The following is a 20,979-nucleotide window of genomic DNA, read 5'->3' on the forward strand; positions in this document are numbered from 1 at the left end:
TACAGCCAGTTATGATGTAATCGATCTCATTTTTCGTTACACCATCTGCACTAGCCCAAGTCCATTTCCGTTGAGGCTTTCCTGCAAAAAATGAATTCATTGCGTACAAATTGTGTTGCTGTAAGAAGTTGAGTAAAGTATTTCCACGCTCATTTCTTTGGTCGTTGCTAAAACTACCAACAGAAACTTCGGAGTCTTCTTCTCGTTTTCCCAGCTTCGCATTGAAATCACCGATTAGATATTGGTAATGTGAAGGGTTTTCGTCCAGAGCTTTCTCGACATCTTCATAGAATCTTTCTACTTCTTCGTCATCATGAGTGGACGTGGACAAAATCATCATTATGGACAAAGCTGAGTATAGTGCCCGAGCTAATCGGTTAATTACTGAAGGACCCTACGAAGAAATAGCGAATCCGTTAAAAAGTTTCGTTAAAATTACGTCCGAAATGCTGAACAAACACAAGAAATTTCTGGGTAACGGTAAGAAGTATCATATGTTAACACACAATCCAGTTGTTCCGCGTCTGTATGTGTTGTATAAAGACCATAAACCTGACAGTGATCCTTCCCCAAAGGTTAGACCGATTGCTTCCAACATTAATGCACCGAATGAGAAAGTAGCCAAGTGGTTGTTGAAGCAATTCCAAAAGCTTAAAGCTCCGTTTAGCCTATCAGTGAAAAATGCGATCGATTTTGTCGACAAACTGAAAGAAGTTGAGATCGAAGATGATGAGATCTTGGTGTCGTTCGATGTCGCATCGTTATATCCGAGTGTTCCGATTGAGGATATTATCCAGTTAGTCGACCAATGGTTAACCGAAAATAAGGTGGATGAGACGACCAAACTAGTCTACATGGACTTCCTCAAATTGTGTACCCGAAATTCGTTTTTCCAATTTGAAGGTCGTTTCTACGATCAAATTGATGGTATCGGAATGGGAAATCCATTGGCGCCATTTTTGGCTTCAGACATTTTCCTGGGGTACATGGAAAAGAAAATTTCGACAGAACGATGGTTTCCGCGCATTTGGCTTCGATACATAGACGATATATTTGCAGTTATCAAGAAGAAGGACCTTGTCGAGACGCTGAACAGATTGAATTCGATTTACGGTACGGTGAAATTCACACATGAAGTGGAAGTCGACGGAAAGATTCCTTTCCTGGATGTGCTAGTAAAGAGGAATGGTAAGAAATTAGAATTCAAAGTGTACCGAAAATCCACCAACACAATGAGATTCATCACTTCCGATTCCTACCACACGTTCCAACAAAAAATGGCCGCTTTCAATTCGATGATACACAGAATGCTCAATATTCCAATGAACCCGGAAGATTTGAAAGAAGAAGAAGATCTAATTTTCGAGATAGCGAGAGTAAATGGTTATGGTCGAACGCTGATACAAAGGTTAATTGACAAGCAGAAACGAAAAATACATGTGAAAAATTTGACAACGCTCGAACAGGCCACGGACAAAAAACGGAGGATGAAATTGACGTATTATCCACCGATCACGAATCAGTTAACCCAGGCATTAAGGTCAGCTGACATTGAACCGGCATTCGCGAGTGGAAACATGATTAAAGATCGGTTGTGCAACAACAAAGACAAAATTGAAGAATGTATGAAAAGCGGCATTTATCGGATGAAATGTGAAAGTTGTGATCAAGTGTACGTAGGTCAGAGCCGTCGCGCGGTGATTGTGAGATGGAAAGAACATAAATGTGACATAAGGAAGAAAAACCTAGAAAATGCGATCGCACTACATTATGATCAAAATGAAACTCATAAATTTAATGAAGAAAGATCCGGTAAATTGTTGAAAGTCGTATCGAATGAAGTGTATCTGGACGCGTGGGAATCTTTGTACATGAAGAAGTTTGAAGATCATTTAATGAATGTTCGTCCGCCGCCACTGGACAGTAGACTTTTCAAATTTTGCAAGTGAACATTAAGACAATAGTGATGAGCAGTGCCTATATTCGCGAAAATATTTTCTTAATTTTCTCAAATTTTCACAAATTTCATAAATTTTCACAAATTTTCTTGAATTTTCACAAATTTTCGTGAATTTTCATGAAATTTCACGAATTTTCTTAAATTTTCACAAATTTTCATGAATTTTCAAGAATTTTCATGAAATTTAGGAAAAACGAATAAACAAGAGAACTATTAGAAAATCGTCAAACACTCAGTTTAATTAACATTTAGTCGATGGGTCACTGAAAACCCTGTGTCAAAGTGAGGTCCGGAGCATGTTAAAGTGTTTTTCGGTTGAGTTTAGTATCCTGATGAAGAAAAGTTAGCATCAGCGGCGGCATCCGAAAATCCGTGTTTTTCAAGTTTTTTAGTGAATATCACGAGAACTCGAAAAGATAAAAAATTAGTTTGTGTAAAATACAGGATAAGCCGAAAAAATCGTCAAAGTCGAAATTTTTGAGTTATTGAAAAAATGCTTAATTTTGGGCCATTCTCTTCTCTTTTCAAGTGTTTTACATATATATATATATTAACTGGGATATGCGAATCTCTAAATTCTGAACACGAATGAAGAAATCAAAATGTTTTTGGAAAGTACAGGGTGGGTATTTTTCATGAAATCTTCGATTTCGCTGTTTTCTTTCCTGTTTTTTCAAATTTTTTTCGTAGACTTACTAATTATTTGATGGATATTTAGGAAATGCGGTCTTTCGAACCTTTTTTCTTATTCGTAGTTGTATGAATGCCAAATATTGTAAGATCCGTTCAAATGCTGACGAAAATAAATAACTTTTCTTATTCTAACTGAAAAGTGCCCAGCTCACCTACCAAAAGAGGTTCACGTTGGTTTAAAACGCACGAAAACCGCTTGTAAACCTATTGTTACATTGTTTAAATATGGTGCATACGTGCAATTTGATACGTCAAGATATTCATGCTCTTTGTTTTATACATATGACCAAATTATGTGATTAGGAGCGAATTGAAACAAAAAACGATTACGGCCTCGTACTCGTATCAAACAAATATATACATTTATATCCCGATACGACGAAGAGAAACTAGTTCTGAGTTACATTTGTTTCTGTTTCGATAAAGTGCTACGATTTTCAGTTTTCAATATTACTATCCTATTACTTGCATCCATCATAGTAATTTATGCAACAAGTTGCGAAAAGTAGTTGTTTTTGTCACTAGATGTGATGTTATCAGACGAGCGTAGCAAGTTTGATAACAACATCGTGTGACAAAAACAACCACTTTCGCAACGTGTTGCATACAACGTTTTATGCAATTTTGTCGCAAAATCACTTTTTCATGTATTATTTCAAGGTATATTGATTTACTTTTTATCACTAGTGACAAAAAGTTATATGGAAGTCCTTTTTGTCACTAGTGATAAAAAGTACATCAATATACCATTGAAATGATGCATGAAAAAGTGAACATTTTGCGACGGAATTGCATAAAAGTATTTTTAATCGGTTGATTTCAAATCTTGTACTTCAATTTTTTTAACATGCATTTTACTATATAAATACTGAAATCATACTACACAGAGGTTCGATAACAGATGAATGTAATGAAAATAATGGGGAACTATAAATTGGACAAATTATTTTTAATTGTTGTTAAACATCATAATAAGCAAAAACTGCTCCAAAATGGCTGATCTATATTTTCAGCCAAAAATGTCAATACCCATGTAGTTCTTGTTACAGACAACCCTACATCTACTTTGATAGTCCATACGAAAATCGATTACGGTGGTCTTTGCGAGTTGCTTTTTTTACTTCTGTGACGAAAGAAAAACCTCCAAGTCGGTAGTACTGACTCAGTGGAATAATGCGTTGCGTCAAATTAGTTTAAAAAACGATTATTTAGCAAAAAAAAACAAACGACAGCATTTACTAAATATTCACAAATAATTAGAAAAGTGCGTTTTTTAATTAGCGAATTCAAACGCCAAAACATCATAGACTGGGAAGCCCAGTCAATTGGGAACATGGATGACTTTTAAAACTCTGATAAATCGAAAATTGTGTTTTTTAAAGATGAACAAACTGTAAGTCTAATAAAAAAAATTAAAAAAAAACGAGAAAAACAACGATATAGAAAATTTTATGAAAAAATAAGTAATTTTCTGATATTTTACAAGATTTTCTTTAATTTTCCCAAATTTCATAAATTTTCCCAAATTTCATAAATTTTCCCAAATTTCATAAATTTTCCCAAATTTCATAAATTTTCACAAATTTCATAAACTTTCACAAATTTTCGTGAATTTTCATGAATTTTCATAAATTTTGTCAAATTTTCACAATTTTCATGAATTTTCTCAAGTTTTCACAATTTTCTTGAAATATTTTCGCGAATATAGGCACTGGTGATGAGTATAATCAATTGTGACTATACGAATGGATTGTTTATCGACGAGTACATGGTATTGTACGAGAAGAATTTTTAGAATTTTGGATGACAGTTTGGTTTCGACTCCTGTAGATGATACCTTGGGTATCGAAAACGTTCGAGGTTAGTGTAATAATTCGTTTTGTTACGTACTTATTTATGTGTGGAACAATAAGGTCAACAAACTCAAATCTATTTATTGGGAGGGATTTGGACGCATGGGCGTTTGAATCGTCTCGTCGCATTCCATAGAGAGTAGTCTTTATCTTTACTCGAACTTAAATTGCTTAGGTAGTTTTCAAAACCTTCTTGTCTATACTGCTTTGTAACTTTATTAACTCTGTTACTAATGTTGTTGAAGATTCTTTTGTCACTTTGGTTTCTGCTCCTATGCCAATATCTTCTCGCTTTTCTCCTTTCCTTGATAAGCTCTCTTATTTCGGCTGGATAATTGATTTCGTGAATAAGTTTTTCTTTTCGTTCCAGAGTTGCTGTTCTTGCCGCAATTTACAGAAGACTGATAAAATTTTCCGTTTGTAGATCAAGCTCCTGTTTTGATTTCAGGCTAGCGTTTAGGTTGATTCTTCTACTAAATTTCTGAAGAGTTCCCAGTCGGTGCATTTATTAGTAAGATTTTCTTTTTTAGTATGACTGTAGCATTGAGATTAAGAATCACTGGTGTATGATCTGATGTCACTTCCACTATGTTTACTACTTCCATGTTGTTGTGTGATTTTCCTTTTGAAATGAAGAGATCCAATAGATCTGGTACCTTTTTCTGGTCTGTAGGCCAGTACGTTGGCTTACGGCCACAGTGGTAACTACAGTTTTCTTTTTTGATTGCGTTTCGAAGACCGTTGCCTTTAACCGGAGTTATCAGCCTCGCTCCCCATGCTGTGTGTTTCGTGTTGAAATCACCACCAATGATGAACCTTTGGCCCAATATTCCGAAGATTTCCATCCATTCTGAATATACTGGAGTAGATTTTGGTGGGCAATATGCGGCAGCTATAATTACATCTTGATTGTTGAACTGAATGTAATTACAGTGGCTTGTATAAACTCTTTCTGTATGCTGTTCTGTGTATGATATTTTATATTTTTAGACCCGTACGAAGTACTGGGGTCTTATAGGTTTACGCATACGTTTGTAACACGTCGAATTGGACTCCCTGAGTCCCCAAAAAAAAATTGTCCGTCCGTCTGTCTGTCCGTCCGTCTGTGGGTCTCTAACTTAAGTAAAACGCATCCGATTTTAAAAATTCTTTTTTTCCTCGTTTGGTAATGTCAAAAGACAGGCTACGTTCGAAGATGGGTGATTTCGGATCGACCTCTCCGGAGCTGGGGCTCAATAAGTGCCTAAGTGTTTTTCGACAATATCTCCAGACATTTAAGCACAACACTTGTCAGTGATACGTCAAATAAAAGGTATTTACAATACCAATCGACAAAAATCGAATAGTTTATGGAAATCGGATGACCGACTCGTGAGTTAGACTGAAAAACAGACTGAGTTAGACTGTGAAACAGGCACAGGGCGGCAAGACGTTTTTGCTTGTAGGTCGGCCACATTTGAACATATTTCGTCTGTTTTAGCTTTATTAGATAGGTATTGACCGTACCAATCAGCGAAAAAAAAGTTTATGAAATTATGTTCTCCGGAGCGTGAGCTAGGTCTCTTGGAGTGAGCTCTTATCTGGCTACTCGGCCGTACAGTGAACGTGTAGTATTTTGTCAATATCTCGAGTAAATTTTGACTGAATTTCATGATTTTTTTTTTGTTTGAAAGGTATTAACGAATGTAAAGCGTCAGTACTATTTCAGGTCTCCTAACAAAATGACTGCCGGCGGCCATACTGTATTTTAGTAAAAGTGATATAAAGTGGGAAAAATGGTACTTAGAGAGTTTCTGGTAACATAGAAGTAATTGGTTATGTGTGTGGGGTGCTTTAGGCATTCCATATATGGACATCTATATATAACTATATACAGCTATATTGAGAAATATACAGGTATATAGAGCTATACATTAGCATATTCCTCTGTGAAATGTTTATTTATAGTGAAATATAGGTAAATATAGCGATATACAGCTGTTTAAATAGGAATTTATGAAAGGTGACTTCGTACGAGGCTGTCTTTTTTGCCTCCGGCAATTTATTGAGAAAGTAGAGAAATGAAGAGTTTCACATTAAAGGCTTTTGATACGAATAGGTGTTTCGTACGGGTCGGCGTTAGCTATGTTTTTTTAATTATTAAAGCTGAGCCTCCCCTGGCTCTTTCGTTCGGATGATTTGTCCAGTGCACTTCAAAGCCTCTAATTGTTACGTGACTTTTGTCGGTAAAATGTGTTTCAGATATAAAAGCAATATCTATGTTGTTTGTTCGCAGAAAAATTTCCAACTCTTGGGCCCTCGAGTTGAGCCTGTGGAGGAAATGAAACTCGTTGTTTGCAATTCTACATCCAAAACTGGAATGAATTTATTTCTAACAAAAGCTTCGTATATAATGGAATCTCATCGTTTACTGTGACTAATTATAATTCAACAGACTACTGTGACCACCACAGTACTTCCCCTCCGATTTTTTATTTAATCTGAAAGATCTAGCAACTCTCGTTCCAAGTCGCTGCTCATTGCGGTGTCCTCTGGAGTTGCGGATTGTTGCATGTTTGGAATTGGTTCTTGTGGCGGCGGGAGTGTTAATTGTTCAATTGTTCAGCATGTTGACGAACCAAAAATTCACATTCCGATGGGCAAGAACGAGGATCAGCTGCTTTGCCAAACTGACGATGATTGCGGCAAATTGTGGTATCAATTGGTGTGTCCATGGCCGCATTCAAAACTTGTCGCATTCTAAATGGTTGGTGTGAGTGACCTGACCATTCATATTGCCATTGTAATACGGTTCTGCACTGTTGGTGGTGTCTCGATCGCCACCTGACTGTTTGGGTGGCCATGACTGGTTCGGACTGGTCGCTGCATTGTTGATCGGCCAAGTATATTGTTGTTCTGCTGACCACAACCGGTTTGTGTTCCTCTAGACGCGGAACGTCGGCGATTGCGGTGTCCTGACGGCATCGTCGAAAAGGAGGCTGCTTCCATCCGTACTAGTGCTCGTTGAATTGCAGTGTTGTCTTGGCGAAGTTCATGAAGTTCGCTCAAGATTTTATTTAACAATGATGTATTCGACATGATTGTTTCCTTTTAAATTTTTAATTGCTTTGGAGTTGTTGACTCTTCACAAGTCCTTAGCTGAATGACGATATGTTCTTGTCTTCGTTTGTATCTAAAGGCAAGTCAATGATATGTTAACCAAATTTAATTCAAATCTAGTAGTTCGTATGATCAAACTAGTAGAGTGATTTATTTGTACAGTGATTGATTCAGTGTACTTTGTAGTTGCTTAAGTAATATATCCAAAGCTTTGAAGAAAATCGGAACCTAGAATTATGTGTGAAGTATCTGACGTGTAGAATTGCCACGTAAAGAATTGCCGCGTATTTTAATATTTTTATCGCACAAACGGTACAGTGGGAAAATTCTATTAGGGGTGTACAGCGATAGTTGAGTCGGCTGGTTTTCAAAAAGAAATTCCGGAAGAACAGAGACTGAACTTTGCGGATAAACTCTTATTTTTATTTGAGTAAATTCGTCTCTCAATGTTGTTAGCATTTTTTGGCGTTTGAGTAGAGGAATTATTTCGCAGTTGTTGTTGAATTTTAATGTGAAAATTTTTATTTATTTCTTGAGTATTTATAGAAAGGTTAACTAAGTTTTATAAATTGAAAGTTACGTGTTTTTTAATTTTGATATTTTGGATTGAATTTTCTCCGAAAGTTGAAAACACGGTTTGACACGGTCAATACTTATGACTTTTTCAGTTCCTTTGATTTTCAAAGTGAAGTGTTTTTTGTCTCTTTTTATTACTTCAAATGGTCCTTCGTAATTTGGTTGGAGGTTAGAACCTTTCAAACAAAAAAAATTCGTGAAATTTGGTCAAATTTTACTCGAGATATTAACAAACGAGCCGTCAGAACAGTCGGAGCGTTTGCTGCGACTGAGCCCCGTACAAACCCGTACATCTATTGCGTACGTGACCCTAGTTTGTCCGTCGCCCTACTCTTACCGTAAGCCTACTGCGCCCGTAAACGTCGGTAAAGTAAAATTCTTATGAAATGTGTATGTCTTAAAAATTGCGCATAGCGCAATTACGAAGCCCCGAACGACGTTCCTTTCAAATGTAACACAAATTTCGAATTGACCTAAAATTAAGTACGACGGCCATTTTGTTAGGAGGTGGAAGGTAGTACGACTGCTTTACATTCGTTAGTACCTTTCAAACAAAAAAAAATTCATGAAATTCGGTCAAAGTTTACTCGAGATATTAATAAAAACACCACCTTCACTGTACGGCCGAGTAGCCGGATATGAGCTCACTCCAAGGGACCTAGCTCATGCTCCGGTCAACCTAATTTCATAAACTTTTTTTCCCTCATTGGTACGGTCAATACCTATCTAATAAAGCAAAATTCATTAAAATCCGTTCAAATTTGGCCAACCTACAATCAAAAACGGCTTGCCGCCCTGTACCTAGTTTACACCAAGGGGTCTAACTCACGAGTCGGTCATCCAATTTCCATAAACTTTTTTTTTCGTCGATCGGTATTGTAAATACCTTTCATTTGACGTATCACTTACAAGTGTAGCCTTTAAATGGCCAGATATATCTTCGGAAAACGTTAAAGCACTTATGGGGCCCCAGCTCGGGAGGGGTCGACCCAAAATCGCCCATCTTCGAACTTAGCCTCACAATTTCAACTACCTTTCAGGGGAAAAAAAAATTGAAAAAGGATTTGATTTACTCAAGATATCGACGTGACAGACGGACAGATGGACAGACGGACAGACAAAATTTTTATTGCTGATTCGTCATCTATGAAAATAGGCAAACACTTTGCCCTTACCGCCTGCTTCGAATTCCATCAATTACACACGGCACCGTAATCCTATAAGCCCCTTCGTACTTCGTACGGGGCTAAAAACAAAGATGTTGTTGGTTTTAATAAACAGCCGCAATCGATTAAAAATATTTTTTTAAAAGATTTTGCTGATGGAGTTTGGCAGGCTAATTGGTCTGTAGTTGCTAGCACCTGATGTATCCTTAAGGAATGAAGACTGCTTTTGCAATTGCTAACCAGCCTAGTAATCTTCCACAGTTGGTTAGAGTATTTTGTCAACTGTGAAAGTCTGTCTTGAGCTTTAAATTGAGCTTTGATCAATTTGTTCAGATGGTTAATTTTCTTGTCAATGCTGTGGACATGGTTTCGCTGCCACTGTCGATTTTCGTAATTTCTAACTGATATTAACTTAAATATCGTGTTGTCTTGAGTCGGCAAGTGGTCGACAGTCTTGCACACAGGAATGGTGAGGCTGTCAGCCTCTTAATTCTTAATCAAATCATCAATCAACGACTTGGAATTTAAGTGGTACGGATCTGTCGACCTCCTGATTGTTACGCTAAAACCTACTTGGCATGAACTAAACGAAAACTAAACTAAAACTAATCGAAAACTTGGAATAAAAACAAAGTTCTTTTTACGTTTTTGTAAAAAAATTTAGTGTGGGCAAAATTGAATTCGTGGATGGGAATTCAAAAGGCGCAGGTGGTAAAATTCCCACCCACGATGTTCCTTAGGTTAGTCCCTGTGTTGTGTGCCATCGCACTACAATTCCATTTGCTTGAGGATGGTATGACGTTGTTCAAATCCGTTTAGTTCCGAGAAGTTTGTTAAGTTGATCAAACAGGTCGGATTCGAACTGTTTACCTTGATCTGTCGTTATGATTTCTGGTACTCCAAAACGAGAGATCCAATGGTATAGAAGATGTTTTGCTACTGTTTCAGCGGTATCCTTCGGAAATGTTGAGAGGTCCTACTATGTCCAAATGAATGTGGTTGAATCGTTCATTTGGAACCTCAATTGTTTGAATTGGGATTGAATTGTGACAAGTAACTTTACACTTTTGACATGGAATACAACTTTGGCAAAATCTTTTTATGTTGACATGGTATTCCAAACAAAATCTCTTTTGATTGAGTCTGTTGAAGCTTTTATTCCAGGATGGGATAATTTGTGGACATTGTCAAAAATTATTTTGCGAGAACTAGAAGGTATAACCGGTCGTAGTTTTCCTGTTAAATGTCACAATATAATTTCGCGCCTTTGTAGTCTGTTTTAATTATATGGAGACTAGAATTAAGATTTTCGTAAAACTTTTTGTCGTTTTGTTGTGCTTGTGACAATTTTTTATAATCGATTGAACTCTCAAAAGATATTGTTAATAGTGGCGATACGTGAGAGAGTATCTGCGACTATTTTCTTTTTTCAAGGGACATGACGAATATCAGTGGAAAATTGAGAAATATAATTCAATTGTCGTATTTGTCGTGGAGTTGCTTTATCAGATTTTGAGTTAAAGGCATGTGTTAGGGGTTTGTGATCTGTAAATATGGTAAAATCAGTTCCTTCTAGCGTTGAGCGGAAGTGTTTTATTCCTTCGTAGATGGCAAGCAATTCTTCTAAAGCGTAGTCCGAAGCGTCGAAGTGTAAAGAGATTTTAGCTTTTGGATCTGGGTGTGCAAGTAATGTTGTATTGGCTAAATCTTTTTTACAATTTTCGAACGCGTCTATCAGCTATAAGGCAAAAGTCATGACCAAAATCGGGGACGATAGAGAAATCAAAATTGGTGACACTGTCATTGAACGAGTCGACAGCTACGTATATCTAGGACATAAACTGAAGTTAGGTCTGGACAACCAAACTGCAGAAATAAGACGTAGGATTAGTCTTGCATGGGCATGGGCATGGGCATGAAAATAGGCAAACACTTTGCCCTTACCGCCTGCTTCGAATTCCATCAATTACACACGGCACCGTAATCCTATAAGCCCCTTCGTACTTCGTACGGGGCTAAAAACAAAGATGTTGTTGGTTTTAATAAACAGCCGCAATCGATTAAAAATATTTTTTTAAAAGATTTTGCTGATGGAGTTTGGCAGGCTAATTGGTCTGTAGTTGCTAGCACCTGATGTATCCTTAAGGAATGAAGACTGCTTTTGCAATTGCTAACCAGCCTAGTAATCTTCCACAGTTGGTTAGAGTATTTTGTCAACTGTGAAAGTCTGTCTTGAGCTTTAAATTGAGCTTTGATCAATTTGTTCAGATGGTTAATTTTCTTGTCAATGCTGTGGACATGGTTTCGCTGCCACTGTCGATTTTCGTAATTTCTAACTGATATTAACTTAAATATCGTGTTGTCTTGAGTCGGCAAGTGGTCGACAGTCTTGCACACAGGAATGGTGAGGCTGTCAGCCTCTTAATTCTTAATCAAATCATCAATCAACGACTTGGAATTTAAGTGGTACGGATCTGTCGACCTCCTGATTGTTACGCTAAAACCTACTTGGCATGAACTAAACGAAAACTAAACTAAAACTAATCGAAAACTTGGAATAAAAACAAAGTTCTTTTTACGTTTTTGTAAAAAAATTTAGTGTGGGCAAAATTGAATTCGTGGATGGGAATTCAAAAGGCGCAGGTGGTAAAATTCCCACCCACGATGTTCCTTAGGTTAGTCCCTGTGTTGTGTGCCATCGCACTACAATTCCATTTGCTTGAGGATGGTATGACGTTGTTCAAATCCGTTTAGTTCCGAGAAGTTTGTTAAGTTGATCAAACAGGTCGGATTCGAACTGTTTACCTTGATCTGTCGTTATGATTTCTGGTACTCCAAAACGAGAGATCCAATGGTATAGAAGATGTTTTGCTACTGTTTCAGCGGTATCCTTCGGAAATGTTGAGAGGTCCTACTATGTCCAAATGAATGTGGTTGAATCGTTCATTTGGAACCTCAATTGTTTGAATTGGGATTGAATTGTGACAAGTAACTTTACACTTTTGACATGGAATACAACTTTGGCAAAATCTTTTTATGTTGACATGGTATTCCAAACAAAATCTCTTTTGATTGAGTCTGTTGAAGCTTTTATTCCAGGATGGGATAATTTGTGGACATTGTCAAAAATTATTTTGCGAGAACTAGAAGGTATAACCGGTCGTAGTTTTCCTGTTAAATGTCACAATATAATTTCGCGCCTTTGTAGTCTGTTTTAATTATATGGAGACTAGAATTAAGATTTTCGTAAAACTTTTTGTCGTTTTGTTGTGCTTGTGACAATTTTTTATAATCGATTGAACTCTCAAAAGATATTGTTAATAGTGGCGATACGTGAGAGAGTATCTGCGACTATTTTCTTTTTTCAAGGGACATGACGAATATCAGTGGAAAATTGAGAAATATAATTCAATTGTCGTATTTGTCGTGGAGTTGCTTTATCAGATTTTGAGTTAAAGGCATGTGTTAGGGGTTTGTGATCTGTAAATATGGTAAAATCAGTTCCTTCTAGCGTTGAGCGGAAGTGTTTTATTCCTTCGTAGATGGCAAGCAATTCTTCTAAAGCGTAGTCCGAAGCGTCGAAGTGTAAAGAGATTTTAGCTTTTGGATCTGGGTGTGCAAGTAATGTTGTATTGGCTAAATCTTTTTTACAATTTTCGAACGCGTCTATCAGCTATAAGGCAAAAGTCATGACCAAAATCGGGGACGATAGAGAAATCAAAATTGGTGACACTGTCATTGAACGAGTCGACAGCTACGTATATCTAGGACATAAACTGAAGTTAGGTCTGGACAACCAAACTGCAGAAATAAGACGTAGGATTAGTCTTGCATGGGCAGCGTTCGGAAAACTCAGACTAATTTTCAAAAGCAAAATGAATAATAGTCTAAAACGCAAAGTTTTCGACACTTGTGTCCTTCCAGTGCTCACTTATGGAGCGGAAACGTTAACCTTAACGAAAGCATTCGAAGATAAATTGAGAGTGACACAAAGAGCCATGGAACGGAGTATGCTTGGAATAACACTCAGAGACAGAATGACGAATCAATGGATTCGACAACAAACCAGAGTCGTTGATGTTGTGGCGGATCAAGTATCCCATTGAATTAAAAGTGGTCACAGTTACCCATTTGTACCCTTTATATACAGCGTGTTTAATAGAAATAAATTCATTCTAATTCTGGAGCTCGACCAGTAAACATCTTGTTTTACATTCACTCCATAAGTTGGTGACCCCGACTTTGAACGTATTTATACCTTCAAGTCCAAATTATTTACTGCTTTCTTGCATTAAATACAAAAACTCTCACTAAATCTTGAGAAACGTCCCTTTTGACTTCTCCAATATTTAAGTGACAACGGTTATTGTTCTACTGTCCAGATTAACTATCTGTGGGAACAATTTCCAAATATAAAAAAAAACATCTGTTTTGCGCCATTTAAATACCACCCATTAACATGGCTGAAGCAAACGTTATTGAACCTGATAATAATTTACCCAACGATGAAGTTGACGGAATTCTTCAACAGGTCGCACGCAACAATAACAATCATGGTCGCATCGATGCCGTTCAAATTAAAATGCCACCATTTTGGAAAGCAGACCCAGAACTCTGGTTCCTCCAAATTGAAGCACAATTCTCATCTGCTAATATTCGCACTGATTTATCTAAATATAACCAAATTGTTGGTAAATTAGATTCTGACATTCTTTCAAAAGTCAGTGACATAGTTAAAAATCCACCTGCGACTCATAAGTATGATGCAATAAAAGCTCGACTGACCACTGAATTTGCCGACTCGGATAAAAAGAAATTGAGAACACTCTTTCATGATCTTTCATTAAATGAAGACAAACCATCCGAAAGCATACTTTCTTGCAGCAATGAACCGCTTACACAGCAAGTTATTATGGCCGATAAGATCTTCGAAACGCTTGATCAGAATTCCATCCAAGCTTTATCATCCAAAAACGATAAATCCGACACCGATATTGCAACTCAGTTCTGCAAACTGGAAGAACAGATTGCTGCTCTACATAAAGACTTCAATCGTTCTAGATCCCGCAACAGTCCTGCTAGACAATATCGTTCTCGTTCTGGTTCTAATTCGAACCAACTATCACATAATGACAAACAATGTTATTATCATCGGATTTATAAAAGCAAAGCACGGAAATGCAAACCTCCTTGCAATTTTAAGACTGACTCAAAAAACTAAAGAGCCATTCAAATTCGACGCAATTTGATAAAGGCAAAATGATAAGTCGTCTTTACATTCACGAAAAATCATCTCGAAGACATTTTCTAATTGACACGGGTGCTGATATCTCTGTAATACCACCCACATCCAAAGAGAAAGGTCATGCTCCCTGTGACTTTACTTTGCATGCCGCAAATGGCTCAAAGATAAAAACATACGGTAGCAAATCCATCACCCTAAATTTGGGCCTCCGACGTACTTTCCGTTGGATTTTTGTTATTGCAGACGTGCAACAACCAATAATTGGATCTGACTTTCTCGCCAAGTGCGATCTTTTAGTAGACATGAAAAACAAAAAGTTAATCGACAATTTGACATCGTTGTCTGTAAATGGTATTGAGAAACACGAGATTTTCACACAAACTGTAAAAACCATTTCCAATATCTCTGTCTACCATCAATTAGTAAATGAATTCCCAGATATATTGGATATGTCCGCTTTCAAAACAACGAAACGTAAACACAACGTCAAACACAGGATCACTACTAATTGTCCACCTCTTTTTGCAAAAGCTCGACGATTACATCCTGTTAAGTTAGACGTTGCGAAAAAAGAATTTGATGAAATGTTACGTCTCGGTATATGCCGACCATCAAACAGCCCTTGGGCCACTCCACTACACCTTACCGCTAAACCAACAGGTGGATGGAGACCTTGTGGCGATTATCGTAGACTAAATGCAAATACTCTACCAGATCGTTATCCCATCCCGAATCTACAAGAATTTAATTATTTCCTTCATGGAAAAACGATATTTAGTAAAGTTGACCTCGTAAGAGCTTACTGTGAAAATTCGTTTCACGCGTGCACCCGCAAAGGAGTTGGTTTTGACCAGTGAATAGACGGTAGTTTGCGTTTTCCTTTAATTTTATTGTCGCTCGTGTTACTGTCTATAACACTTCAAAATTCTATAAAATAAACAATGAAAGTTGAGTAACGAGTTAATCTAATCCACTAATACAATTTTCTTACATCTTGTATCCTCTGCGTATGCTCAAACAATTCAAATTACAAAGTCCGTGTGTGTGTGTACATCCGGATCCTAAATAACATAACCTCAAATTACCAGCGGTCAAATAATACTAAAGAAAATCCTTACGCTCTATACCGCTCTGCTAAACTTAAAGTTACGACCCAGCATGAACGTATTCTGTGTCGATGGTTATTAGGCCTACAAATTCATCGGAACATTTACTCAGTTGCGCACATGGCAGTTGAACAAATTATTTATTTACCTTTCGGCTATTCCGGAAATTCCGTCGCTAAACAGAATCACACACACGACTTTCGCTTTTATTTTCACTCACGAAACTTAATCTAATGCTAATGCGACTTGTGTCGACTTTTAAATTTAAATTTAATTCCGAATACTGGTTAACTATTGAATCATCAACTTAAACGGTCGGCCGGCGAAAAGTAAAGAACAAAAAATCTCTCAACTGTCACTCAACTACTTTTTGTTGCCATCTGGCAATCTCGTCGTTGAGTCGGTGCTGTCATCCTTGCAGCGTTGCCCAACATCCTTCCCCCCGTTAACTGACCCCATATGGTTCAGGTTAACTTTCTGCTCTTCGTTGGGCGGCGAGATCTCCATGATGGCCAACTTGGACACCGGTCTTCGCAGTGTTTTCTTTTCGAATCGCACCATTACCTGCCGAATGCATCCATCTTTGGCGACGATGACCTCCTCTACTATTCCTTTCGGCCATTCATTTCTCGGATTGCGTTCATCAATGTTGAGGACGACATCGCCCACTTTAATCGGCTCTACAGATTTGAACCACTTTGTGCGCTTTGTTAGATCTGGTAGATATTCTAACACGAACCGATGCCAAAAATGCTTAGTCATCTCTTGAAGTGCCCGCCAATCGTTTCGGTTAAGATCTCTCGGTGTGGTATCTCCAATTGGCTTCAATGCGTTGGATGATCCAAACAAAAAATGGTTGGGCGTTAATGCTTCGTCTTCATCTGATTCCAGCGAAACATATGTTAGGGGTCGCGAGTTGACTATATTCTCGACCTCTGCCATCAATGTAACCAACATTTCGTAACTCGGAGTCTTTGTTGTTAGCATTTGCTTCAAACAACTCTTAACAATTCGAATCAGCCGTTCCCAAGCACCGCCCATGTGACTGGCTGTAGGCGGGTTGAACGTCCACTTCTGTTCAGACGACGTAAATCGTTGTTGAATGGCGTCTTTGTCCAATTTATCAAATTCCTTCTTCAGTTCATTATCCGTTCCATGGAAATTGGTTCCATTATCACTGAAGAATTCTCGGGTCTGTCCCTTTCGTGCGGAAAATCGTATAATGGCATCGATGCAACTATTCGTGTTAAGAGAGTCTGCCACTTCCAAATGAATTGCCCTTGTGGTTAAACATGTGAACAGGACTCCGTACTTCGGAACGATACTGCGATTGACTTTAACAGAATATGGCCCGAAATAATCGACTCCAGTAAATGTGAATGGCCGTGTATTTATGGCAAGTCTGGCAAAAGGTAATCCGGCCATCTCTGGTATCCTCGGCATTGCTGATGCATTTTTGCATTTCTGACACATAGTTCTGACACCTTTCATCACAACTCGTAACGCAGGAATGACGAATTTTTGTCTAATTTCGTTGATAGCTGTGTGATGATTGATGTGTTTGTATCGCTTGTGATACGAATCGACCAACAGTTGAGTGACTCGATGACGACGAGGAAGTATTATTGGCCGCTTTGTATCTTGTGTAACTGATTGTGCGGCGTCTATTCTTCCTTTCATTCGCAAAACGTTTTGTTCATCCAAATACGGCGAAAACCTTCGAAGTTCGCTCGATGGTTCAAACTCTTCTGGTGTTTCTGCAGACTCGTTTCGTTTCAGAATGAGAATTTCGTCCAGAAAAACGTCTCGTTGGGCTCTTCGAAATAGATGATTTTCTGCTTCACATAATTCTTCTTGGGTCAAAACACCAACTATGCGACTATACTTGGTTCGTCTCGTGTTTTCAATAAATCGGAGAACATAGGCCTGCGTACGCACCAGTCGATTCCATTGCGAAAATCTATCCAGATCAATAAGTCGTTCTTGGTGAATTTCTCGAATCGACAAAACGAAACACGGTCGGAGTTCCTCTTCAGTCGTGAATTTGTCGATACCATTGATCCAGCTGTTCTCTTCGTTGTACAAGAACGGCGGAGCTTTGAACCACCTGGCATTGGCGTTCAAATTCGGAACCAATTTTGATTTCGTAGCTTCATCAGCTACATTATGCTTTGTTGGTACCCAACGCCATTGAGCCAAATCTGTAGATTCCAATATCTCCCCAACACGAAATGAAACGAATTGGCTGTATCGTCTCGATTCTGAATTGATCCAAGCCATTACCGTTTGCGAATCCGTCCAATAAAAATGTTTTTCGATGTTCACCGTTAGACTCTTATTTACGTTTTCAGCTAATCGCGATCCAATTACAGCTGCTTGCAGCTCGAGTCGTGGAACAGTCAATTGCTTCGTTGGGGCAACTTTCGTTTTTGCACTTACTAGGCAACAATCTACTCCATCCTGAGTTTCGATCCGTAAATATGTTGCCGCTGCGCACGCTTCAACACTAGCGTCAACGAATGTATGCAATTGAATGGATTTCTGAACTTCTGGTGCCAATTTAGTTGAGTACCACCTCGGAATTTGTAACTTTTCAACGTTTGGTAAAGCTCGTATCCAACTAACCCATTTGTGATGAAGCGATTCGGTAAGCCTGTCGTCCCACTCGATCTGACTTCGCCAGATCTCTTGCAGTAGAATTTTACCGTAAACGAGAACATTTGAGATCAGTCCAATCGGGTCAAACACTGACATCAATATTCGTAGGACTTCCCGCTTTGTAGGACAATATTCACCAGACATCATTTTTCCGTTGATTTTCGTGAATCTGAGTGAATACGTGAATGCATCGTTTGTAGTGTCCCAAAACATGCCTAACACACGTTCTTTGTTGAGCTCGGCGCCAATGTTGAGATCTTTGTTTTGCGTCGTTGCATTTTCACCTATTCTTTCCAATAGCTTCTTCGAATTTGAATTGAATTTTCGAATGTTGAAACCACCGGCTTGATGAATCATCTTTACGTCTTTAATTAATGTTTCCGCTTCGTCCACCGAATCGGTGCAGTCAATCATGTCGTCGACATAGTGATTTTGTATAATAGCCTCGGCTGCTCGTGGAAACTTTTCTTCGAATTCTTTAGCGTTTTTATTCTTCACGTATTGCGCTGTGCTTGGAGAACATTTTGACCCAAATGTCATGACCATCATAACATAGACGTCGGGCTCTTGTGACGGATCGTCTCTCCATAGGAATCGCTGTACGTGTTGATCGCTTTCTGGCACTTTTATCTGATGGTACATCTCTTCGATGTCTCCAATGATGCCAATTTTACGTTCTCGGAAGCGGCGAAGTAACTCGGGTAGCGGAACAAGTTCATCTGGTCCAACCAATAAATTTGAATTTAGCGACGTGTTTTGGACCTTAGCGGCACCATCCCACACCAAACGCACCTTTTCTGGTTTCTTCGGATTGAATACTGGGAAAGTCGGCAAGTACCAAACTGGATATTCGCATTGCTTCACCTCTTCCTTCGACAATTTCCGAATGTAGCCCTTCTTGACAAATTGTTTGATTTGGTTATGCAAGTTCAATTTTAGTTGTGGATCTTTCTCCATCTTTGCTTCCAGGCAAATAAACCGCTTCAATGCCATACCATAACTGTCAGGAAGTTGTGCGTTATCTTGTTTCCAAAGCAACCCGGATTCATATCGATTTCCTTTCTTGATTGTGGTTGAATCAAGAATTCTTCTTGCTCGTTGCAAATCCTTCGATTCCAGTCGATTATTTGGAATTTTGATGCCCAAATGTTCGAGGGTAAAATAATCTTTCACTAACTGGTGTAGCTCGTTATCGTTCGACTGGCAAACGCACATGTTGATGCTAAGCCTTTGACTATTTAGTGGTTTATCCATTTCGTATGTTGGCCCTTGAACGACCCATCCTAGTCGGGTTCTGCAAACAATTGGCTCATCTTCTTTTCCTTCGATCGTTTCCAATGACGTAATCAACCTTGAATACTGCAATCCAATGAGCAATCTGGGTTTTGCTGACTCGTATGTGGCAATCGGAACGCTCTTAAAGTGTGGATATTGTGCAATCCAGCTCGTTGTTAATGACTGAGTTGGAAGGTGCAAATTTTCCACCGTACGAATGTTCGTCATATTGAAACGAGGTGCGTTGTCGTAGTATCCGGATATTTTAACAGCAACAATCCTTGAGTTGACAACTGAGTGTGTTTGTCCAAACGCCCAGTCTACGCACAATTCTTTCACTGAACCTGTTAATCCCAGTTCATCTGCTAGACTGTCTTCCATAGTAGTCATATTAGAACCGTCATCCATATACGCATAGTCACGAACCGATTTGTTTTTGTAATGTAACATCACCGGTACAATGCGAAATTTATCGATTCTTTGGCTGGATTTCGATCGTTGAGAATTACACGTATTCTTCTGAGTTTCTGCAGCGTCAGTTGACTCGATTGGTTTAGTTTCCGATGATGTATCGTGTTCGTGCTTGTGTAGCAAATAATGATGATTGGCTGTGCAGCCTTCAATTGAACATTTTTGCTCGGACTGACAGTGATAGTACTTGTGAAACCCAAAACATCGACCACATATCTTGCCTTTCTTCACAATTTTCCATCTCTCTTCACGGTTTGCGTCTTTGAATTTTTTACACTGTGCCAATTTGACACATTTATTGCTACTGCACGCTGGACAACTTCTTTTTCCTTCGCTTTTTGTGGTATTGTGACTCGGAGTACCTTTGGTCGGCGTATTTTCCACTTGCGTGTTGAGGAATGGATTAGGTTTCGTTGCATCGGCTTTCTTCTTGTTGTTGTCTTGTGATTTATCCGATTTGCTAGTGTTCCGGACAACATAACTGGCTACATCAGCTATTCGATACAGCCATTCTCCTAAATGGCCAATGTGAACGTCTCCAACCGTTTGTATGTAAAAAGCCCAATTCAATTTATGTTGCGTAGGAAGCTTGTCTACGATCGAGTTGATTAATGTCGGATTTCGCAGATGTTCTATCGCTTGAAAACTTATAATCGTAGCGCTCATATTTTGAACCGCAATCGCATACTTTATCAAACTCGATAGATCGTCTTCTCTCGGTGGTGTTAGCTTTTGAACGTCTTTGATGGTTGCATCTATGACTTGCTCCGGTCTTCCATACATCATCCTCAACGTGTGAATAACTCCGGGCACTGAGTCCTTATGGAACAATCGGCTTTTTACGAGATCGTACGCTTTTCCTTTTAAGCACTTCTTC

At 38.5% G+C, this 20,979-nt stretch overlaps 2 protein-coding genes across 2 annotated transcripts; one reads left to right on the forward strand and one right to left on the reverse strand.

Annotated features, from left to right (window-relative positions):
- Positions 1-13,551: 13,551 nt before the first annotated feature.
- Positions 13,552-19,405, reverse strand: LOC119073091. The gene is made up of 4 exons (XM_037178405.1): positions 15,584-19,405; positions 15,396-15,519; positions 14,056-14,058; positions 13,552-13,565 (listed from the first exon to the last, which is right to left on the reverse strand). Exon 1 carries the CDS (start codon positions 19,347-19,349, stop codon positions 16,062-16,064), a length of 3,288 nt encoding a protein of 1,095 aa, XP_037034300.1. The 5' UTR covers positions 19,350-19,405; the 3' UTR covers positions 13,552-13,565; positions 14,056-14,058; positions 15,396-15,519; positions 15,584-16,061.
- LOC119073129 lies at positions 13,807-14,568 on the forward strand. The gene has a single exon (XM_037178428.1). The coding sequence runs from the start codon at positions 13,807-13,809 to the stop codon at positions 14,566-14,568; it is 762 nt and encodes a 253-aa protein (XP_037034323.1).
- Positions 19,406-20,979: the final 1,574 nt, after the last annotated feature.

Source organism: Bradysia coprophila, unplaced genomic scaffold (assembly GCF_014529535.1).
Source record: "Bradysia coprophila strain Holo2 unplaced genomic scaffold, BU_Bcop_v1 contig_137, whole genome shotgun sequence".
Lineage (NCBI taxonomy): Eukaryota > Metazoa > Arthropoda > Insecta > Diptera > Sciaridae > Bradysia > Bradysia coprophila.